At 42.1% G+C, this 22,315-nt stretch overlaps 1 protein-coding gene across 1 annotated transcript; it reads left to right on the top strand.

Annotated features, from left to right (window-relative positions):
• Positions 1-9,541: 9,541 nt before the first annotated feature.
• On the top strand, positions 9,542-18,013 carry CSKMT (citrate synthase lysine methyltransferase). The gene is made up of 3 exons (XM_053448809.1): positions 9,542-9,764; positions 14,910-15,612; positions 17,733-18,013. Exons 1-2 carry the CDS (start codon positions 9,674-9,676, stop codon positions 15,563-15,565), a joined length of 747 nt encoding a protein of 248 aa, XP_053304784.1. The 5' UTR covers positions 9,542-9,673; the 3' UTR covers positions 15,566-15,612; positions 17,733-18,013.
• The last annotated feature ends 4,302 nt before the right edge of the window (positions 18,014-22,315 follow it).

The raw sequence follows: 22,315 nt of genomic DNA, 5'->3' as shown, positions 1-22,315 counted from the left end.
ATGGTCAGGAAGAGACGAACACCTAGACACAAACATTCTTCTGCCTCAGGATGTACTTCAACACCTGGAGTGGTGGAAGGTCAAAGTAAACTTAACAAGCGGTCTATCGTTCCAGCCAAAGGAGTGGCTTGTAGTCACCACGGACGCGTCCAAAACTGGTTGGGGAGCACATCTCAAGTTTCGCACAGCCCAAGGACAGTGGTCGACACAGGAGGCACGTCAATCCTCCAATTTCAGGGAGTTGAATGCAGTCTTCAAGGCGCTGACATTCTTCAAACCATGGATATCGGGCAAACCGGTGAAAATTCAGTCAGACAACGCCACGACAGTAGCATACATCAACAGACAAGGAGGCACGAGAATATCCAGCCTTCAAAACCTCTGTTCCAAAATTATGCAATGGGCGCAAGAGAATCTGGAAGCAATTTCGGCTGTCCATATCAGAGGGCGGAACAATATACTCGCAGACGACCTCAGCAGAAACAGATGCTCCCAGGCAGAATGGTCACTTCACCCGTCTATCTTTCAGGAGTTGGTTGCGAAAGTAGGCTTACCAGAAGTCGATCTTATGGCGACAAGATTAAATCGGAAAGTATCCCTTTTTGCCTCTCTGTACAAGACGGACTACCCTCCGTTTCTGGATGGTCTGGAGATCAAATGGAGGTTCAATCTGGCATACGTTTTTCCACCGATCTCTATGATTCCTCGAGTGATACTGAAGATCAAGACGGACAAAGCGAGGGTACTGGCAATTCTTCCTTTCTGGCCAAACCGCAGTTGGTTTTCAGACCTTTGCCAACTTTCGATAAATCATTGGGAGCTTCCGGTATCTCCAGACATCTTGGAGAACAAGGGGATTCCACTCCACACTCTTCAAATGTTCAAATTGACGGCTTGGCTTCTGCAAGGCTGATCCTGAAAGATCAGGGTATAGACTCCATCATGGCCAATCTCCTTTTGGGTTCAGTCAGACCTTCCACGGCTACTATCTACCTAAGAACTTGGAGGAAATTTCTAGAATGGTGTCAGTCTCATGACGTTCAAGCTTCACCTCCCTCCATGCCGGTCATCCTGCATTTTTTAAATCAAGGATTTGAAGCAGGCCTCAAGGTGGCAACGCTTAAAGGTCAGATTTCTGCTCTCAGCCATTTTCTACTTGTCGATTTAGCATCAAATCGTTTCATTCGGAGATTTGTGAAGGCCATCATGATTAAAAGGCCCCCGGTTAGATCCTTTTTTCCACCATGGGATCTCGCCTTAGTTCTCAAAGCTATGTGTTCTGCGCCATTTGAACCTCTTCAAGAAGTCTCCATTAAGTTCCTCTCCTTAAAAACTGCATTTTTGGTTGCGATCACATCAGCACGGCGTATTGGGGAACTCCAGGCTCTCTCAGCCTCGGAAGACTTTCTCATTTTTCATCAGGACAAGGTAGTTCTGTATCCCAGGCCATCCTTCCTTCCAAAGGTGTTGTCGCAAGCTAATATTAATCAACCGATAGTCCTTCCAACGTTTTATCCTAATCCTACATCATCACTAGAAAAGGACTGGCACACGCTGGATGTTAAGAGGGCTCTGTTTATTTGCAGCGCACTTCTGCCTTTCGTTCATCTGATCATCTCTTTCTTCAGTTCCATGGCAGTTCTGCAGGCCACGCAGTGTCAAAATCTACGTTGGCCAGATGGCTCACGGACGCCATCCGTCTGGCCTATGAATCCTGTGATATGGTTCTTCCGTCCCAAATTAAGGCGCATTCCACGAGATCCATGGCAGTTTCCTGGGCTTCCAGATCATCAGTCTCTCCAGAAGAGATTTGCAAGGCGGCTACTTGGTCCTCCTGGAATACTTTCATTAGACATTACAGACTGGACATTTCCTCTGCCTCAGAAGCGGAGTTTGGGAGGCAGGTTCTTCACACCGTTAATCGCTAACTCCCTCCCTTGTTTGTTTTGGGGGATCTTGGTATATCCCGCCGGTACTGCCACTATACGCCGGGAAAAACAGTAATTTTACTTACCGTAAATTCTCTTTTCCCAAGTATAGTGGCAGTACGTGTTTCCCTCCCAAATTGTGTTAATAAAGTAAGTTTTTTGCTACTGAATAATCCTCTTGTTATTAACTGGCTTACGGGCGCCGGTGAGTGTGGTTATAGGGTAAGGGGGGGCGGAGTTTAACCCTTTTCTTTTAGTGCTTGTCCCGGGAAAGAGCAAAGCCCGCCGGTACTGCCACTATACTTGGGAAAAGAGAATTTACGGTAAGTAAAATTACTGTTTTTTTCAACTTTTCGCTAGTTTTTACTAAGTTTCTCATTCTAAATTTCCAGCTAATCATCCAACTATGGTATCAAAAGAAAGCTCTATCGCTCCTTGAAAAAACAATATATAGTTTACATGGGTACACTATTCACAGGAAAAGAGAATAATTGCTGAACCAAAATGGCAAAATTGCTCCGGGCTTTGAGGTACCAAAAACCCCTGGGATTGAAGGGGTTAATATACTATTTGCCCTGAGTTTAGAAATACCAAATGTTTTTGCTTTTTTTCCTGCACGTTATGGGGCAATAAGTACCAGTAGCGTTTTGCTATTTCAAAACCTTCCCCCCCCCCCAAATCTGGTCATTCTGCCCCATGTGCTGTTTCGGGTAAGCTGGCCAATGCAATTTACCCCATCAAACCATATATAACTAGACACCCCAAGGTACCACATTTGCTCGATTATAAGACGAGGTTTTTTCCAGAGCAAATGCTCTGAAAAATACCCCTCGTCTTATAATCGAGGTCGTCTTCTAATCAGACCTCTTTCTGCTTCGGCCGTGCTGCTTACCGTGCTTTGATCGCGAGCAGCGTCTCTGCTATTAGCAGCAGGGGAACAGGAAGCTAGCACAGTCCTCACATAACTCTACCTCCTTCCTCTGGGGGCGGGGCCAGAGAAGTTGCTCGCACAGCCGGGCCCCTGCAGAAGTCTGCGAGTGGGAGATCTGCAGTTCAGGTGTGTGTGTGGGGGGTTTGAGCGTGTGTGTATGTGTGATTAATGGAATGAATGAGTATTTAAATGTTTGTGAATGTGTGTGTGTGTGTGATAGCATGGATGTGCAAGGAGGGTGGGGTGGTAGCATGGCATAGGGAGGCTATAATCACACTTCTAACATCCCCAGGTTCCAGCATGTACTGGCTGCCTTGGCTTGATAGGAGTGTGATTGCAGTGTGTATATATTAGGGCTGCAACTAACGATTATTTTAATAATCGATTAGTTGGCCGATTATTTTTTCGATTAATCGATTAATCGGATAAAAAAAATGAATGTAAATTTTTCATTTATTTAAAATAATTTACTAAACAAATGATGTTAAATACAAACAGCAGAATAAAAAAACTTTGATAATACATTTCTTGTCTTTATTTCCCAACCAGCCCCCCAATATATGCACATTTGAGCCCAGGCTTGCTACGCTGCCTCCCAGACATGCCATGCTGCCCCCCCACATATGCCACGCTGCCTACCACAGCACTCCACGCTGCCTCCCACATATACCACTCCACGCTGCCTCCCACATCTGCCACTCCACGCTGCCTCCCACATCTGCCACGCCACGCTGCCTCCCACATCTGCCACGCCACGCTGCCTCCCACATCTGCCACGCCACGCTGCCTCCCACATCTGCCACTCCACTCTACCCCCCACATGCCACTGTGCCTGATACGCCTTATACCCCCTGAAACACCACTCCATCCTCCCCAGACATGCCACCCTGCCCTCCCCACATATGCCACGCCATGCTGCCTCCCACATCTGCCACTCCACAATGCCTCCCACATATGCCACGCTGCCTCCCACATCTGCCACTCCACGCTGCCTCCCACATCTACCACTCCACGCTGCCTCCCACATCTGCCACTGTGCCTGATACGCCTTATATCCCCTGATACCCCACTCCATCCTCCCCAGACATGCCACCCTGCCTCCCAGACATGCCACTTCTCTACCCCCAGATATGCCTTATACACCCTGATACACCACTCCGTCCTCCCCAGACATGCCACACTGCCCTCCCCACATATGCCTTATATGCTGTATATGCCTTATACCCCCAGATATGTCACTTCACTGCCCCCAGGATTTAGATTCCCCTAAATTAACCCTAAACTCCCCATTAACCATAACTGCCCCTAAATTAACCCTTAACACCCCCTTAACCACAGCATCCCCTAAATTAACCCTAAACACACCATTAACCACAACTGCCTCAAATTAACCCCAAACACCCCATTAACCACAGCTGCTCCTAAATTAACCCTAAACACCCTATTAACATAACTGCCCCTAAATTAACCCTAAACACCCAATTAACCATAACTGCCCCTAAATTAACCCTAAACACCCCACTAACCATAACTGCCCCTAAATTAACCCCCACCTCCCCTAACTTTCAGTAGCCCAAATATATATATATATATATATATATATATATATATATATTACATACATATACACACATTATATATATATATATATATATACACATATACTTACAGTTAGATGAGTGTCACAGCCATGTGGTTCTGGCCTGGAGAAGGAAGGGGCGGGGCCAGTTGTCACAGTGATTACAGGGAGGGGGAGTAAGTAGGAGCTGGTGCTGTGAGACGGTGAGTCAGACTAAACGGATTATATAATGAGGGGGATTTTTCAGAGCGTTTGCCAGAGTGGCATATAGGGGTATAAGGCATATCATGGGGCACAGTGGCATATAGGAGGGTATAAGACATTTCTGATATGCCTTTTAACCCCCTATATGCCCCTCTGCCCCATGATATGCCTTTTAACCCCCTATATGCCAGAGTGGCATATCATGGGGCACAGTGCCATATAGGAGGGTATAAGACATTTCTGGAGGCAGAGTGGCATATAGAGGGTTAAAAGGCACATCATGGGGCAGAGTGGCAATTAGGGGGGTATAAGGCATTTCTGGGGGCAGAGTGGCAAGCCTGGGGGCAGATGTGCATAACTGGGGGGGGCAGGTTGGAAAATAAAAGGAAATAAAAAATATATTTTTCTCAATCATAGCTTTTAATAAATATGAAAATTAGTTTACATGAATTAATATTTACTAGTAAAACTTTTTTTTTTACTATAGGGTAGTCTTATATTCAGGCTTTTTGTTTTTTTCCTAAATTAATATTTTGATTTTGGGGGGTCGTCTTATAATCAGGGTCGTGTTATAATCGAGCAAATACAGTATTTCAAAAGCTGGTATTTTAACCCTTTCCATACACTAATTCTACCACCAGCCTTTGTCAAACATTGTACTTGTACAATTGTACAGATATGAATTTACCGCACCTGGTATATGTAGCTGCCAAACACCCCAATATGTGTTCAACAACATCTCCCGAGTACAGTGATACCCCCATGCATGGGTTTGTTGGGTTATTTGGGAGGTAAAATGGCACCTTTTGTGAGGTGTGTATTTTTTAGCCATTTAGATATCTGGTCAGTCTGTGCCCGCGTCCCATATTTTGAAGCTGGCCAATTCAATTTACCCCATCAAATCATACATTTTTTAAAACTAGGCACCCTATGGGCATTTATAATGCCAATATTTAAACTTTTTCCATGCGGGAAAATTGTTCTGAAGATATAGCGCTAATTGTAGGACTTGCTCATTAAAAAATGTATATATTTGCACTCTTTTTGGTGACAGTGGAGAATTATTTTTACATGTCACCATATTTTTGTTATGTTTTTAAATGTTTTTTTATGTTTTACACTAATCACACTGTGATTAGTGAGCTGGGCTCCATTGACCTTGCATGGTTGAATGCAATAACCTGGATTTAACCTGCAGTAGGAGCTCAAGAGTTCTTAAGAGGGAAGAACGCCATTCACTTGATGGAGCTTGTGGTTGCTCTTCGGAGCAATCACAAGTCGATATTATTATCCTCTACAGGGGGCAATTCCCTTTGGTTTCACAGTCCTTCCCCCTTGAGGGGGTTTCTGGGATTTAAGTACAAATAATGTGATAGAATGATTTGTAGTTATTTGGATGGCACATAGTGTGAGTCGGGTATGTAAGAGGTGTGTGTGTGTGTGTATAAGAGCTACAAGATAAAACATATGGGGCTGGTGTCCAAATGTTCACGGGGCTGCTTTTCGTTCCCAGTCCCTCCCTGCTCTGACCTCTCTCTAATGTGTCCGTGTATTTCTGGCAATGGGTCTCCAGAACTGTACGCAATTGCCTAGGTGAGGCCTGATAAAAAAAATCCATAACATAATCACTTCCTTCTAGTAATGCCTCTTGTTTGAGAAAGGTGCTGGGTTGTATGTCACGTTATTGCATTGTCTGCTTAACTTTTAAGTCATCGGAAATAATTTACTCTTAAATCTCTCTGTTGCTGACAAAACAACAACAAAGTGTCCCCATGCTTTATTCTGCCTTGGAATTTTAACCCCTTCAGTCCTCTATAGACTTACCGGTACGTCCAAAATACCCATCTAAAGAAACCCCTATGGACGTAATGGTACACATCCCTGCCGCTGCACGGGAGATCAGGCTGGACTCCCCACTGACAGCAGAAGCCGGCATCGCCCGATGATGCATGAAAGCCATAAAGCTGTTACATTTCAAACTGCCCGATCGCACTGATACCAAAACACACACACACCAGGACAGGCTCTGCCACATGGACATCCAAACACATACACAGCAGGACAGGCTCTGCCACACGGACACCCAAACACACATGCACCAGGACAGGCTCTGCCACACCAACACCCAAAACACACAGAACAGGCTCTGCCGCACTGAAGCATAAAAAATTATTTTACACTGCTTCGTCATTAACTGCCCCTTTAGTATTTTTGCCCCCTTGTGCACCAGCCAGGCCCCCTTTACTATTGATTAATGTGCCCCCCCACAACCTTGTGTATTGCCCCCCTTTGTGCATTTATGCCCCCACACCCTTGTGTATTGATTTATTTGATGCCCCCACCCCTTTTGTATTGGTTAATGTGATGCCCAACCACCCTCTTGTCTATTGATGCCCCCACTGCCATGTGTATTACCCCCCAGCCACACACACCCCTGTTTTATATTTATTTTGTAATGCCATAACCCAGCCCTCCTTGAATATCTAAAAAAATTTTGGTAATACTTACATTTTTGTTCTTTTTTTTTTTCCTGCTCTCCTCTGATGTGATGACCCTCTCCTTGCCGCGAGGAACACCTTCCGTGAGCCTGCCCCCTCTAACGTCACGTGTTCGAAATGGCCGCCCGGCCGCGAAGTTCAAAGCAGCCGTAGTGCGGCTGTAAGACTGCCTCCACCGGCGGAGATGGTCTTACAGCAGCACGCCGGCTGCTTTGAATGTGGTCTGCTGGCACCTCGAAGTCCGGCAAGCCACACGTTAGACGCCCCGCTCTAATCCCTTAACGACCAGGGATGTGCACTGTCATGGACTTAAACAACCTTAGAAAGTGATTTACAATTGCTTTCTTAACTTAAAGGGTGTTGCTGTAATGCCTCCTAAGCTTCAATGGTGATGCTGAAATGCCTCTATAGCGAGGCATTCAGCGTCCACCACAGGACGAACTGACTGCTCACAACTGCCACTGCGAGAGATTTTGCCACTTGCAAAATTCCCGTGCATTACCGCCCCGTTCCTACGGTAGGGGAGGGGGAGATACAGAAATGCCTGACCTTTGTTCCTGGTTCCCTCGCTGACCGGTGTGGGCTGACTTCTGCTGCTGCTTCCCGCTGCCGCCCCCCGTTGGCTCACGCTTCCAGATTCCTGAGTGTTCCGGATTCGGCCCGTCTCCTCCTATAGCCCTACAGGGGGTAGGCGGTATTGGCAGCTGCGGCTGCTCCCGCGAGCCCTGCGGCCAGGGGAACGCCGGGGAGCATTAAATCGATCCAGAGTGCGGTAAGTGGAGCGCCTGGTGCGTGCCACAATATTTCGACCCCCTCGAGAAGATAATGAGAGGCGGTTTCCCTCCTTATTTTATCCGGTGTTAGAGACCTGAGGGGATGTGAAGGAACGGTTTGGGATGCGGAGGCCTGGGCGGCTGGAGACACTATACACTTACATTAATATATTTGCAACACTTTATATATTTTACTCTAGGGTAAATATAATTTATCTTAAATCACACTTTCTCTTTTACTCTATTTCTTTCAATTATTATTACTTTTCAACTTTGCTTACACTTACATTAATTCTACACATTAGGGTAAATATATTTATTTCAAATCACACTTTTCCCCCTTCCTTTTTTAAATTTTTTTTCATGAATTGTTAAATATGGGGCTCAATATAACAAATGGATATATATGGCAATTTATGGATAATCTTACCTCTCCCTCCCTCTAGGTTCCTTATGGTGGCTACAGGAATTATTAGGGCTATCTACATTAGTTAATCTCTGTTGAAACCCTAATGGTGTGGATAATTGGATGTGATTGTATTGTGAGTATGGAGGATGTCTATGGGAGAGATAAGCCAATCTTGTTTAATATAGGGCAATATATTGTTTTCATAATAGAAATGTCCCTTAAATTACTTACACTGAACGCCCAGGGACTAAATTCTCTGCAGAAAAGAGGTCATCTATATAAAATGCTTCAAGATAATAGTATTGATATTGCTTTTATACAGGAAATACACCGGATTAAGATACACACAGCCTTGTGGAAATTCAGAAAATATTCTCATGTGTATTCAGTTAATATGATGGGCTCCAAGAAAAAAAGAGGGGTAGCAATAGTCCTCTTAAATAAATTGAAAATAGAGCCTATATATATATATATATATATATATATATATATATATATATATATATAATGAGGAGTCTGATATTAAGGCTGTTTTCTCATAGTGATAGTGAAAATTAATTATTTTTTATACCCTAGTCAACGTGTACGCTCCAAATCGGGTTTCACTACGCTTATTTGATTCATTGATTACAAAAATAGATACACTCCAGACAGGTATTCTACTTATGGGAGGCAACTTTAACACAGACGGTTTCCTCTTTGCCTTACTCGAGCAGGAATGGAGCGGAGTCATGTGATGCTATGTGCATTCACGTGACTCCACTGGGTTCCTATGTCGCCACGGCGAATAAAGAGACGCTGCTGAGCAAAACAGGTAAGCAGCAGGTCCCCTTTCCGGTCCCCGTTTTAGTAAAAAAAAAAAAAAAATAATAATCTACCACCACTGTATAAGACGCATCCAATTTTTAGCCCCTCAAATTTTTCTAAAAAAGGTGGGTCTTATACATGAGAAAATACGGTAGTTGTAGTCCACAACATAGAGCTAGACTTGTGTATATTTTTTTAACCATATCTTGGGTTTTAATTTCAATTCTAATTAAATGCAATATACATTTACTGAAGTCCTGAGGGCAATTAAGAAAAATATATTTAGTTTTTATTACTTTTAGTGTTTTGGAGTGTATGGGGTAAAATGTTTTATCATGTTGTAGGATGCAAGGTTTTCCCTGAGCTATGTATTTATAGCTTATAGCAAAGAGCAAACTGTTTATATGATTGTCGCCTAAATATAACTTTAGTAAAACTAAATGTACTCCAGCACTCAAAGGATTAACATTGTTACCTACCATTTAATGGTATTCTGCCTTCCTTCACAGTATAAGTAACACCTGAGCCAACTCATCTGACCCTGATGGCCTTTTTCCGCCGTCTACTGCTTTCTTCTCTGCGCTACTGCACCACCCAAAAATTTGGGACTGAGGCAGGCACCGGCGAAATGGGAGGTTGGTATAATGCTAAATACGGCTTGTATGTTATAAATCACACATGTTAATTACATAAAAGGCATTTAACATATATTTAGAGACTTTATAAGTTAAAAGACGAGATTTGAACTATACGTCTTTTCACATTCTTAAGTGTGACAGGGACATAAGGAAACGCAATTAGTATAGAGCCATGGTTCTTAACTGCTGGGAACTCCTGCACACATCGCACAGTGCAGACCCTAAAATGCAGAAAACCCAAGGCACGGATGGCAGTGAAAATGGGGGCACAGATGGCACTAAGGCTGGAGCACAGATGTCAGCGAGGGGAAAAAAGGGGGCTCAGATGACACTGGAAGGTTGTTTAGAGGCACAGATGGCTCATTGGCATGATATGCAAAAGTGTATGTATTTACTGCTCATCATTGGCTTGATATACAGAGTTTATGCATTTACCTTTTATACCAAGTTTATGGATTCACTGCTCATTGGTGTGACATACCACGTTTATGGATTTACTGCTCGTTTGAGTGATATATCAAGTTTATATATTTGGTATAATGACGCATTACTATAGGACTGGTTTACAATTATTTCCAGGGCTTGTTTTTATTCCCAATCCAGCCCTGGTGAAGATGAACAACGGACAACAACACTGGGTCTTTGTGAACATCTTTGAGACAATCCCTGAAGTTGAAGAGTGGAGAAGCGTCTTGGGACAGTGTACACCTTGTGCACAGTACTGTGGGAGGATCTGTGACTTGAGACTACTCACTACAGTAGTGGCCAAAAGTTTTGAGAATGACACAAATATTAATTTTCACAAAGTCTGCTACCTCAGTTTAGATGATTGCAATTTGCATATACTCCAGAATGTTATGAAGAGTGATCAGATGAATTGCAATCAAATGCATAGTCCCTCTTTGCCATGAAAATTAACTTAATCCCACAAAAACTTCCACTGCATGCGGTGCAGAGCTTGGTGAGGAATGGCAGCAGGCAGGTGTGAGTGCATCTGCATGCACAGTGAGGCGAAGACTTTTGGAGGATGGTCTGGTGTCGTGAAGGGCAGCCACTTCTCACCAGGAAAAAACATCAGGGACAGACTGGACTGCTGAGGACAGGAGTAAAGTCATTTTCTCTGATGAATCCCCTTTCCGATTGTTTGGGGCATCCATAAAAAATCTGGAGAAGACAAGCACTACCATCAGTCCTGTGTCATGCCAACAGTAAAGCATCCTGAGACAGACAATGCCTTTTCTAGCATGATGGAGCACCTTGCCATGAGGCTAAAGTGATAACTAAGTGATAACAAATTTTGGGTCCATGGCCAGAAACTAAATCTACTGGCTTTATCAGCTTTATCAGCAGTTCACATTGCAGGTCATTACAAAATAAACCTTACCAGGACAGGTTAAAGGATCTTAACCTATATAGCCTGGAAAAAAGACGGGACAGGGGGGATATGATAGAAACATTTAAATACTTAAAGGGAATCAACAAAGTAAAGGAAGAAAGTTTATTTAAAAGAAGAAATAAAACCGCAACAAGAGGACACAAGCATAAACTAGAGGGGCAAAGGTTTAATGGTAACATCAGAAAATATTACTTTACGGAAAGGGTAGTGGACGCATGGAATAGCTTCCCAGTGGAAGTGGTAGATGTTAATACAGTAAAGTCATTTAAGCAAGCATGGGATAGGCATAATGCCAAGCTAGATATAGGATAAGGGCAAGTACTAAAGGAGAGTACTCAGAGGTTGGGCAGACTGGATGGGCCTTCTGGCTCTTATCTGCCGTCACTTTCTATGTTTCTATCACAATATCCTGGCAGACAGGTTGAGCTCAGCAACAGACTTTTTGCAGAAATCACCTACAAATTTGGTGCACCTGAAATAGATCTCATGGCTACAAAAGCGAATTCAAAGCTTCCCTGATTTGGTTCTTTAAGGCCACGAGATGCGCCAGTGATAGTGGATGCTCTGTTGGTTTTGTGGAACTACAGCCTGGCTTATATCTACCCTCCTAGTCCTTTGATTTTACAGGATTCTTCAAAACAGTTGGGTGGGTGATGCATCAGATGGGACTGAGATGGCTTGGGGTGGACAGTTCTGCAAATAAGATGTCTAATGGCAGTTGGGGGTCTGAGGTGGCTAAGGAAAGGGATGTGAGAGCATTTCGGGGGTTGTGGGTACATATAAGGGGTCAAATGGCAGATACTGGGCAAAAGAGGGCACATGGGGTGCTAAGGGAGGCTGAATGACATAGTTGGGATGAGGCGACATAAGGGGGTGAAGGGGAAGTCAGGTTTGCTGAAGAGGGCGGGGGGACTGAGGCACCCGCAGAGGCATATGGGGGGTGAAGAAAACTGGAAAATTGAGGGATCGGGGGACAGATAGTGGGGCTATAGTGGTTACGTGATGGTGGAGATGTGGGGGCTGAAGAAAGGGGCAGTGGACAGTTTTTTCTTAGCATTTACTGGTTATTGGTACCTTGATCCCTCATGTTTGAATGCAAATGCTACCACGTATAAAACAAGTCTCACCAGTGCATATTATGCTATGAGGTCAGGAGGAAGGTATTGCAAATTGTGTGAGCAGTCAGTCGCCTCAAACCCTATTGTAAAGACTGGATCTTCACAGGCATACAGGGATCCAAAAGTGCAACATGGATGGTTGGCACTTAGATTCTTTTTTGCCAAGCACATATCTTATATCTAGTGGGTACTGTCACGGTCAGGACTACTTGCCAAGCCATGACGGTATGGAGGGAGTGAAAAAAAATAGAAAAAGGCTCCAGGCACTCAAGGGTTCCACTCAGGCAGGTTTATTGAAGGAGAAGGACAACAACGTTTCGACCTCACGATGAGGTCTTTATCAAGGTGTGGAGGGAGTGGGCATGAAGGGGTTAATAGCACCAGGCCTCTGGATTTACCAACTTCACCCCTTAACAAGGCATAAGTTATACCAAGTTAACCCCCAAATCCTGCCTGTATCCCCCCAGGTAGTCTGCCACCACTCACGATTTTGATACCGGACTTGTGAGATATCCGAATTAAAATATCTATCTCTATCCCCTTAATGACAAAGCCCGTACGGGCTCAAAATGTATTGTTTTCAATGGGTTTGGGGACCGCCCATTGTCCTTAAGGGGTTAAATATATCTCAACCCACCCCAGGCAAACAATAAATATATTTGGTAACGTGATATTCTCTTAGGGTTTGTGGATATCAATACTAGAGTCCAAAGACAGACTTGGATTATGAATATTTCAATAACAAAAAGACAAATGTTACACAGTGCCACAATTACAAAAAAACTAAACAGGCAAACAGTTCTTAAAAACAATGGGTCTTAACCCCTTAAGGACAATAGGGGTTTTTACTCGTAGTATATTGTGGGACAATGGCTCTTTTAACGTTTTTCAGTGTTACTGTTTAGCTCTCTGTTAACACTGTTTCAGTGTTACTGTTTCTTCTCTCTCATTTCGCGCTCCCACACATATTATATATTGTTTTTTTCAGGATAAACAGGGCTTTCTTTAGATACCATTCATTTTATCATATCATCTAATTTACTATAAAAAAAATGATAAAATATGGGGATTTTTTGTTAAAAAATTACTTTTTCTCACTTTTTAAACAGAAAACTTTTACTCATCTGCAAAAACTAATGAAAAAACCTGCTAAATAGATTCTACTATTTGTCCTGAGTTTAGAAATACCCAATGTTTTTATGTTTTTTTGCTTTTTTCTACACATTATGGGGCAATAAGTACAGGTAGCGTTTTGCCATTTCAAAACCTTTTTTTCCAAATCTGGTCATTATTCCCCCCATGTGCCATTTCGGGTATCTTTGAAGCCGGCCAATGAAATTTACCCCATCAAATCATATATTTTTAAAAACTAGACACCCCAAGGTATTTGAAATGCTGGTATTTTAACCCTTTCCATGCACTAATTTTACCACTACCCTTTGTGAAACTTTATGGTAGTAATTCTTTTTGTATTTTTTTCACACATGTTGTACTTCAGTTATAAATTTATCGCTCCTGGTATATGTCCGTGTCACACAACACCCCAATATGTGTTCAGTAACATCTCCTGAGCGCAACGATACCCCCCATGCATGGGTTTGTAGGGTTATTTGGGAGGTAAAAGGCCGCCTTTGTGAGGTGTGTATTTTTTTGCCATTTACACATCTGCCCCATGTCCCATATTTGGGACATCTTTGAACCCGGCCAATTCAATTTACCCCATCAAATCATATATTTTTTAATACTAGACACCCTATGGGCATTTGTAATGCCAATATTTTAACTCTTTCCATGATGGAATTTTTGTAAAGATAAAAAATTTTAGGACTTGCTTATTAAAAACTTTTTTTTTTTTTGCTGACAGTGGTGATTTTTACATGTTACCATATTTTTAACATTTTTTTTAAACATTTTTGACCATTTTTTTAAATATTTTTTTAATTTTTTTTTAATTTTTTTTTTTTTTTTTACACTAGTCGCTCATTAGTGAGCTGGGCTCCATTGACCTTGCATGGTTGGATGCAGTACCTGCATTCAACCTGCAGGAGGAGCTCGAGAGTTCTCAAGAGGGTCTGGATAGACCCTCTGTGAACTCAAATCTCTTGTTAATGCCATCCTGTGAATGACGGCAACGTCATTCACAGGATGGCACTTGTGGTTGCTCCTCGGAGCAATCACAAGGCGATCGGGGTAGGGGGGTGGTGTTGCTGACATGCCTCGATACTGAGGCATGTCAGTAACACAGTTTATGCTTAGGAAGAGATTCCGATCGCTTCCTAAGCAGTTTTAGCCGGGCGCCGCCGCGATCTTTGATGATCGGTGCGGCGGCGGCCATTTTTCCTCCGGGGAGGGCTGCCGAGGGCTGCTAACCCAATTGAATGCTTACACAAAGAAACAAACCACCTCTGCTGGATTATGACAGGAACTCTTAAGGGTTAATGGTAAATCAATTTGGTGTGATTTGTGCAATACAGCAAACAGGATTGATTCTAAAGCAGTTACAGATGTAGCTGTAGAAGAGCCTAAAATAAATTGTAGGTGTGCAAATGTACATATGCAGCTCTGCTAACAGGGGATATATGTGACAACACTAACTGTTATTTTTTCTCTCCCTCAATTTTGTTACAGAGACTCTCAGAAATTGTATGGGTGACAGAGCAACCTGGGACGCTTTTTATTCCCAATCTTCCCCCGATAACTCATCACATTTTGACTGGTTTTTCAGTTACAATTTCCTGCAGGACTTTCTTCTGTCTCTTCTCAGTAATTTAGCACAAGAAAGCTATGCAGGGCATCCTTTACATATATTGGATGTTGGTTGTGGTATTTCAGATCTGGGGTTATGTCTGTTCCGTGATTCCCCTATCTCTGTTTTGGTATCCTGCATAGATCGCTGTGAACCTGCAATCCTCACCATGAGGAACAGAATCACCCATGGACACTCTGTAATCTCACGACATCCAGATTCCTGTCTGCAATATATACAAGGTGATGTCACTGACCTGTATTGGATACCTTCAGCCAGTGTGTCACTTGTGCTAGATAAAGGCACCTCAGATTCTCTGATGCGCTCAGGGATGTTAGAAGCTACAAACATGGTGAAGGAGGCTCTGCGTGTTTTAAGGCCAGGTGGCAAACTGGTACAGTTAACAGATGAAGACCCTGATGTCAGACTTCCTTTCCTAGAAAAGGCAGGTGCAGGACCTTTTACAATACTCCATAAACTGATGAATAAGGATGGCATGTTTTATTATGCTTACATTACGACTCCACCGCAGACCTGATCTGTAGTGTAAAAATGTGTTGCTGGATTGTATCGCACCTATAATACATGGGAATAAAAGACTCAGGAACAAGAGAAAACTGTGTGGATAAATAAAAATGTAAAGGTGGCAATAAATGGCAAAAAAAGGCATTTAATCTACTAAAACAGGAAGGCAGTGAGGAAGCACTAAGAAGCTATCGGGAAAAAAATAAAATATGTAAAAATCAGATAAAAGCAGCAAAAGTGGAGACAGAAAGACTCATTGCCAAAGAGAGTAAAACAAACCCCAAAATGTTCTTTAACTATATAAATAGTAAAAAGGTTAAAAATGAAAGCGTTTGTCCCTTAAAAAGTAATGAGGGAGAAGTTATAGACGGGGATCAGGAAAGAGCTTATCTATTAAATATATTCTTCTCTGCTGTATTCACAGAGGAAAATGAAATGCCAGGTAATATACAGCAGGATGAGATAAATGCCCCAGTACATGTCGCCTGTCTAACCCAGGAAGAAGTGCAGTGCCGCCTAAAAAAAATCAAAATAGACAGAGTTAAGTAATGTAATAGACAGACCCCTATTTCTAATATTCAAGGACTCTATAGTGACAGGGTCTGTTCCCCAGGACTGGCGCATAGCAAATGTTGTGCCAATATTCAAAAAGGGGACAAAAAGTGACCTGGGGAATTATAGGCCTGTTAGTTTAACTTCTGTTGTATGTAAACTGTTTGAGGGTTTCCTAAGAGATGCTATTTTGGAGAATCTCAATGAAAATAAATGTATGACTCCATATCAGCATGGGTTTACAAGGGGTCGGTCCTGTCAAACTAACCTGATCAGCTTTTATGAGGAGGTGAGCTCAAGACTGGATCGGGGTGAATCGCTGGATGTCATATATCTTGATTTTTCCAAAGCTTTTGATACGGTGCCACATAAAAGGCTGGTACATAAAATGAGAATGCTTGGGCTGGGGGAGAATGTGTGTATGTGGGTAAGTAACTGGCTCAGTGATAGGAAACAGAGGGTGGTTATTAATGGTACATACTCTGAGTGGGTGACTGTTACTAGTGGGGTACAGTTTTGGGTCCTATTCTTTTTTATATATTTATTAATGACCTTGTAGAGGGATTGTATAGTAAAGTATCAATCTTTGCAGACGATACTAAGCTCTGTAACGTGGTTAACGCAACAGAGGACAGTGCACGATTACAAATGGATCTGCATAGGTTGGAGGCTTGGGCTGGGATGTGGCAGATGAGGTTCAACACAGATAAATGTAAGGTTATGCACATGGGGAAGAAAAATCCAGGCTGGGAATATGTATTAAATGGGAAAACACTGGGGACGACTGACATGGAAAAGGACTTAGGAGTCTTGGTTAACAGTACATTTACCTGTAGCGACCAGTGTCAGGCAGCTGCTGCTAAGGCAAATAAAATCATGGGGTGCATCAAAAGGGGCATAGATGCCCACGACAAGGAAATAATTCTACCATTGTACAAGTCACTAGTCAGACCATACATGGAATACTGTGTACAGTACTGGGCACCAGTGTACAAGAAAGATATAGTGGAGCTGGAGAGGGTTCAAAGACGGGCAACCAGAGTAATAAGGGGAATGGAAGGACTACAGTACCCAGAAAGATTATCAGAATTAGGGTTATTTAGTTTGGAAAAAAGACGGCTTATGGGGGACTTAATAACTATGTATAAATATATAAGGGGGTAGTACAGAGATCACTCCCAGGACCTATTTATACCCAGGACTGTATCTACAATAATAGGACATCCTCTACGGCTGGAGGAAAGAAGGTTTCTACACCAGCACAGACGGGGGTTCTTTACAGTAAGAGCGGTGAGACTATGGAACTCTCTGCCAGAGGAAGTGGTAATGGTAAACTCAATAAAAGAGTTTAAAAGGAGCCTGGACGGGTTTCTTGAAAGCAATAATATAACAAGTTATGGATATTAGATTAATAGGGACAGAATGTTGATCCAGGGATTTATTCTGATTGATTGCCATATTTGGAGTCGGGAAGGAATTTTCCCCCTGGTATGGGGCAATTGGCATCTGCTTCATAAGGGTGTTTTGCCTTCCTCTGGATCAACACAGTAGGGACACAATATGTATATAGGTTGAACTTGATGGACTTTGGTCTTTTTTCAACCTTATGAACTATGTTACTATGTTACTACATAGAAAGCCACAAATGTCTGTGACAAAAGCGGACTGTATTTGATTTACAGCATAAAGTAGCAGTCTTTAGGTTGAAGCTATAGTTACAAACGATGAACACGACTGATGTTTTTGTTAAATTATTTCTTACAAATATACAGTCACAACATATACATCATAATAAATACAAAGCATACTAATATTCATTCATCTGAGATCTCTGCAAAATACATTGGGCAGGGAAAAAAATATATATAATTTGACTCCTTTTTTGCTAAGGATGTTTTGTGCCCAAAAACGTGAGACCTTTTTTGTAGCATTTTTACCATGATTCTCCTTTTTAATTTCTTTGTGCACTCACACACATTTTATGTTTGTTTTTTTTGAAGGAGGGATAGAGCTTTCTATTGATACCATTTTTAAATAAAAAAATTATTCTAATACTTTACTATGAAAATGGTCCCAAAACCAGTTCAATTGGCCAAAATGACACACTTTGGACTCTGAAAGTTACGGGGCACAAAATGCCTGTTTCCTTTTTCAAACTTGAAATTTTCTAATTTTATTTTTTGAGGCCTATGTCTCCTGGGACTGTTTAGCAGCATATCAGCTTAAAATACCTCCACAAAAAAGTTTATATTTTTGGGGGAAAAAAGACAACCCAGGGTATTTCGCCAGGAGCATTTGAACACTAATCATCCAGCCAGTTGGTCACCAATACCTGGTAAAGAGGGCAGTAACATTAGTATCCGTTTCCTTTTTCAACCATACAGTATTTTCCATCTTGTTTAGGATTGTTTGCACAGATTATATGCAGCTGCAGAGAAACTCACCAAAATGTATTTTTGTTTTACTGGTGTGTTGGAGTGAGCACTTTATTAACCCTTTTGACAAAAAAATTGATGTACCAGGCACGTCACAAAAATGCACCCCCCCTTGGCCGGACTGGGACTGAAAAGCAGCCCTGGAAACATTTGGAGACCAGCCCCGTATAGTTTATCTCGCGGTCGAGTTCTTATACCCACACGCACCCCTTATACATACCCGAGTCACACTATTTGCCGTACAAATAACTATAAAACATTCTTTTTATAACATTATTTGTATTAAAATGCCAGAAAGCAAAATTGTTAAAAGGCCCTAATAAATAAAATACATTACACATAATGGAATCAAAACATTTGCTACTGCAAACATTTTTAGATTAAAAAGTTCCATTTTATTCAGCGGAAAAAAACTGTGATCACATTAAGGACCGAGCTCATTTTTTCTTTTTGTACCCTGTGGGACCGAGGCTGTTTTAATACTTTTGTGGTGCTTGTGTTCAGCTGTAATTTTCTCCTTACCCTATTTAGTGTACCCACATAAGTTATATATTGTTTTTTTTCAGGACAAGATGGGCTTTCTTCAGATACCATTATTTTTATCATATCATCTTATTTACTATAAAAAAATAAAAAAAAACATGGTGAAAAATTTTAAAAAAAACACATTTTATGACTTTTATTTGAAAAATCTTTTACTCACCTAAAAAAGCAAGTAAAAAAACTAGCTAAATAGATTCTACTACTTGTCCTGAGTATGTTATAGGGCAATAAGTACAAGCAGCGTTTTAAGATTTCCAAACCTTTTTTAACAAATCTGGTCATTCTGCCTCCATCTCCTCTTTGGAATATTTTTGAAGCCGGTTAACTCAATTTAACCCTGTCAAACCATATATTTTTGAAAACTAGACACCCCAGGGTATTTCAAATGCTGTTATTTTAACCCTTTCCATGCACCCATTATACAACCACACTTTTTCAAACTTTGTGATAGTAATTTTTTTTTTTTTTCACACAAATTGTACTTTAGTTATAGATATACAGGTGCTGGTATATGTCACTGTCAAACAACACCCCAATGTGTGTTCAGGAACATCTTCTGAGTGCAGTGATACCCCACATGCATGGGTTTGTCGTGTTTGAGATTTAAAATGCCACATTTGGGAAGTGCGCTTTTTTTCTCCATTTTAGTCAGTCTGTACCTATGCCCTATCTTTGAGCTCGGCCACTCCAATTTACCCCATCAGCCTTTTTTTTTTATATTAGACACCCCTTGGGTATTTGAAGTGCTTTTATTTTAACTTTGTTGAGATTTTTGAGAAATTTTAGCACTTGCTCAAAATAATAAACTTTATTTTTTTATTTTATTTTTTTAATACTTTTTAAATTTTTTTTTTTTTTTTTACACATTTTGCTGGTACTGGATGGTTCCTCTAGTGACATCGCTGCATAATTATTTTTAAATGTTAGCACATTTTTTTTAATTTTTTTTTTTTATTTTTTTTTTGAATATTTTACTAATCACATTGTGATTAGAAAGCTGGGCTCCATTAACTTGCATGGTTGAATGCAGTACCTGTATTCTCTGGTCTGGAGACCTTCTAGCGAACTTTTAAAACTTGATTGTTTTTTTTACAGGGCGGCCGCCATCTTGCTGATGGCGAAGATCACCGGCAGCGGTGGCTGTGACCGCTCTCCGGAGCGGTCACAGTCCATCCAGAGGTAAGTGTTTGGTGTCGCTGGATGCCTCCTGATCGAGGCATTCCAGCGACACCATTTAAGTTTAGGAGGTGATCGTTGATCGCCTCCTAAACACTTTTAAAACGGGTGTCCGGCACCCCAGGGAGGGGCCAGACATGGCCCCGATGCCGATCTCGGCGTTACTGAATGCCTCGACATTGAGGCATTACAGCAACGCCGTTTAAGCGAAGAAAGTGATCGTTGATTACTTTCTAAGCGTATTTCATTTTTTGACGGTTCAGGACCGTCAAAGGTCGTTAAGTGACCGTTTTTTCCGTGACGGTCCTGAACCGGCAAAGGTCGTTAAGGGGTTAATGATATTCTTGTAAGAAACTTTTATTTCTTTATTAATTCATGTAAACTATTTTTTCATATTTAATTAAAGCTATGATTGAGACATTTTTAGTTTTTGTTTTTATTTCCTTATTTGCCAAACTGCCCCCCTAGTTATGCACATCTGCCCCAGGCTTGCCACTCTGCCCCCTGATATGCCTTTTAACCCCCTATATGCCCCTCTGCGTCCAGAAATGCCTTATACCCCCTATATGCCACTCTGCCATATAGGGTTAAAAGGCATATCATAGGACAGAGTGGCATATAGGGGGGTATAAGGCATTTCTAGAGGCAGAGTGGCATATAGGGGGTTCAAAGGAATTTAAAGAGGGAGGGTGGCATATAGGGGGTTAAAAGGCATTTCTGGAGACAGAGTGGCATAAAGGGGCTTAAAAGGCATATCATGGGGCACTCTGCCTCCAGAAATGCCTTGTAGCCCTATATGCCACTCTGCCTCCAGAAATGCCTTATAGCCCCATATGCCACTCTGGCATATAGGGGGTTAAAATGCATATCATGGGGCAGAGTGGCATATAGGAGGGTATAAGGCATATCAGGGAGGCAGAGTGGTATATAGGGGGGCATAAGGCTTTTACATAAAAAAATATAGTTTGTTTAAAAAATAAATTAGTTTACTGACCGTCTACTTCTTCCACTTTGGGGCTTTTTCATCTTGACCTCCGTCCTCTGGTAGCTGCAGACTGCCGTTATCTATGCTAACACGATGTCACTGACGCGACATCCGGTGCTCCAGCAGTTTGAGTGCGAGGGGAGCTGAGCTTTCACCCCTCACGCTGCTCACTATGCGGCCATCAGATTGCTGGAAATGTAATCTAAACGGCCTGTGCGTGCTGATGTCGCCGGCCGGAGCTACTTTAATACTTTTTTTAAAAAAAATTTTATATGCCAGATCGGCTTGCCATATTAAGTAAACAAAAAAAATAAAAAAAAAGTATTAAAGTAGCGCTGGCTGGCGGCATCAGGACGCATCGGCCGTTTAGATTAGATTTCCAGCAATCTGATGGCCGCATAGTGATGGGAGCAGCCCGAGGGGTGAAAGCTCTGTGCCAGGGGGCGGAGCTTTCACCCCTCGCGCTGCTCCCATCACTAGGCGGCCATCGCACACGGCCGCTGGGTGCCGATGTCGCTGGCCGGTGCTACTTTAATACTTTTTTTTTTTTATTATTATTTAATATGGAAAGCGCTCGGAACTGCATGTCTCGGGTGATACCAATTGAGCATCCCTGCTCTGATTATAGGCCGCACCCCCACTTTAAAGACCTAAATTAGGGGGGGGGGCGAGGCCTATAATTGGGCCAATACGGTATATGTGTGAAACAAATGAAATCATATAGACAGGAATACCTTTCCGCACAGAATATCCAAGAGGCTCCTAAAAAAGAAGAAAAAAAACATGGTGCCGTATGTCAAATAAATCAAGCAGAACAGACCCTTACAATAAGTATGCCAATATGTTTGTAATGGTCTCCTCACCCAAACACTTTGGTACTCTTGACACAAAAAGACTTCCGTGAATGATGAGGGAAGCAGAGAAGGAGGGTAGGTAAAACAGCAATCTTGAATGCTTAAAGACAAATCTTCTGTTCCAGATGCGCAGAGTGCAGGCTTCACAATTCATAGCAGGGCTACCATGAAGAGAAGCTGTATCAGTCCTTTGTTTCACTTCCGTCATCCTAGCTCTA

This window comes from Spea bombifrons, chromosome 10, assembly GCF_027358695.1.
Source record: "Spea bombifrons isolate aSpeBom1 chromosome 10, aSpeBom1.2.pri, whole genome shotgun sequence".
Classification (NCBI taxonomy): Eukaryota; Metazoa; Chordata; class Amphibia; order Anura; family Pelobatidae; genus Spea; species Spea bombifrons.
This window is presented reverse-complemented; position numbering and strand designations above follow the sequence as displayed.